The 1,515-nt window shown below is 67.1% G+C and overlaps 1 protein-coding gene across 2 annotated transcripts in view; it reads left to right on the top strand.

The window, feature by feature from the left end:
* Positions 1–999, top strand: part of Rab3il1 (RAB3A interacting protein like 1) — an 8,045-nt gene extending 7,046 nt beyond the window's left edge. For both annotated transcript variants that reach the window (XM_004646725.2, XM_023707083.1), the window contains 2 exons: positions 465–531; positions 820–999. In XM_004646725.2, coding sequence (XP_004646782.1) covers positions 465–531; positions 820–902 — 150 coding nt within the window. In that variant the 3' untranslated portion in view covers positions 903–999. The remainder of the gene's footprint in view (positions 1–464; positions 532–819) is intronic.
* Positions 1,000–1,515: the final 516 nt, after the last annotated feature.

The raw sequence follows: 1,515 nt of genomic DNA, 5'->3' as shown, positions 1-1,515 counted from the left end.
GCCCCGGGAGCACAGATACGCAGGTGCCAGGGCTCAGGCGGAGGCCGGCCGGCCGGGGCGCCTCTCCTCCCGGGGGCCTCGACCCCGCAGTTTCTGTCTCTCCCTCGCTGGCCAGGGGCGCCACCTACCGGCCTCCTGGGCTCAGGTTCTCTCGGGGCCGCTCCCTGCAGAGCCTGCCCTCTGCGCGCACACTACGACGGGGTTCAGCCCCAGTTGGCGGCAGAGGGCCTGTGGCCTGGACACCCCTGGCCCCTCAGGCTGCCCCATCGCTGAGCGCCCTTGCGTGCCGCTGAGGAGACGTGCCCCGGGGAGGTCCCTGGTGGTCTCCCTTTCCACGTCCACCCTGGCAGGCCAGGCCCCTGCACCTTCTGTGCAGACCTCCAGGGGAGTGACCGTGACCCCTCTGGGAGCCCCCTCGCTGCCCAGATGGCCAGCAGGACACATCCCCCGCCTCGCTCCCGCAGATCACAGCAGTGTGCAATTTCTTCACCTACATCCGCTACATCCAGCAGGGCCTCGTGCGGCAGGACGGTGAGCGCCCCCTGGTGGCTGGCGTGGGTGGCGGCGGGAGAGCAGGGGCAGAGGCTCAGCGGTCCTCCTGGCCTGGCATTCCGGGCCCAGAATGGTGGGGTGGGTGGAGGTCCTTGTGTCGCGGGAGGTGGGGGTGGGGGCATGAGGGGGTGGGGGTGCGGAGATGGGGAACTCAGGGGCTCACATCTGCACAGGCTGGGGAGCTGTGCCCGAAATCCGTAACAAAACCAGCAGGGGAGCAGACAGGGGACTGGGGTGACCCTGAGCTGTCCCTGTCCCCACTCGCAGTGGAGCCAATGTTCTGGGAGGTCATGAGGTTGCGGAAGGAGATGTCGCTGGCCAAGCTGGGTTTCTGCCCCCAGGAGGCCTAGGCTGCGGCTGGACCAGAGCAACACCTGCCTCAGGACACAGATGGACAGATGGCCCGGATCTGGAGCCACAGGGAGGGACCAGCTTGTGCCCCGATGGATGCACGGACAGGAAGGAGATGAGCCTTCCGCACCCGCCGGGCTGGGTCCCCAAGGAGAATCTCGTGCAAGCACCAAAGACCGAGGCGCCAGACTCCTGGAGGGGACCAGACAGTGTGTGCACTGCGGGCTGCTGCCTCCACATGCCTGTGGCAGCCACAGCTTCAGGGAAAGACAGTGCAGAGCGGCCGGGCTTCCAGGGCATCTCCAAGCCCTTCCCAGCACTCTGTCCCCGCACACTGCAGCCTCCTGCCGTTGTGCCTGTGGGCAGCAGGCGAGGAAGGCCAGAGTCGCCTGGGTGCTCCACACTGCTGCCTGGGAAGCTGGGGCGTGCCTCTTCTCTGATGGGAACTGGGGTGCTTGCCCACTTGCACCTCCTTGATTTGTCCCCACACTGGACGCCCCCACCATGCCTGGGCACTTATGTCGCTGGAATGCGGCCTGGTCTGTTTAATAAAGGCGGCTTTGTTGGTGGGGCCCGGCCTCCCACTCTCCTGTGCCCTGGGCTCTGGCCAGG

The sequence above is a fragment of the Octodon degus genome, unplaced genomic scaffold (assembly GCF_000260255.1).
Source record: "Octodon degus isolate 3935 unplaced genomic scaffold, OctDeg1.0 scaffold00279, whole genome shotgun sequence".
NCBI lineage: Eukaryota > Metazoa > Chordata > Mammalia > Rodentia > Octodontidae > Octodon > Octodon degus.
Note: the sequence above shows the minus strand (reverse complement) of the source record. Positions and strands in the feature narration are given on the sequence as shown.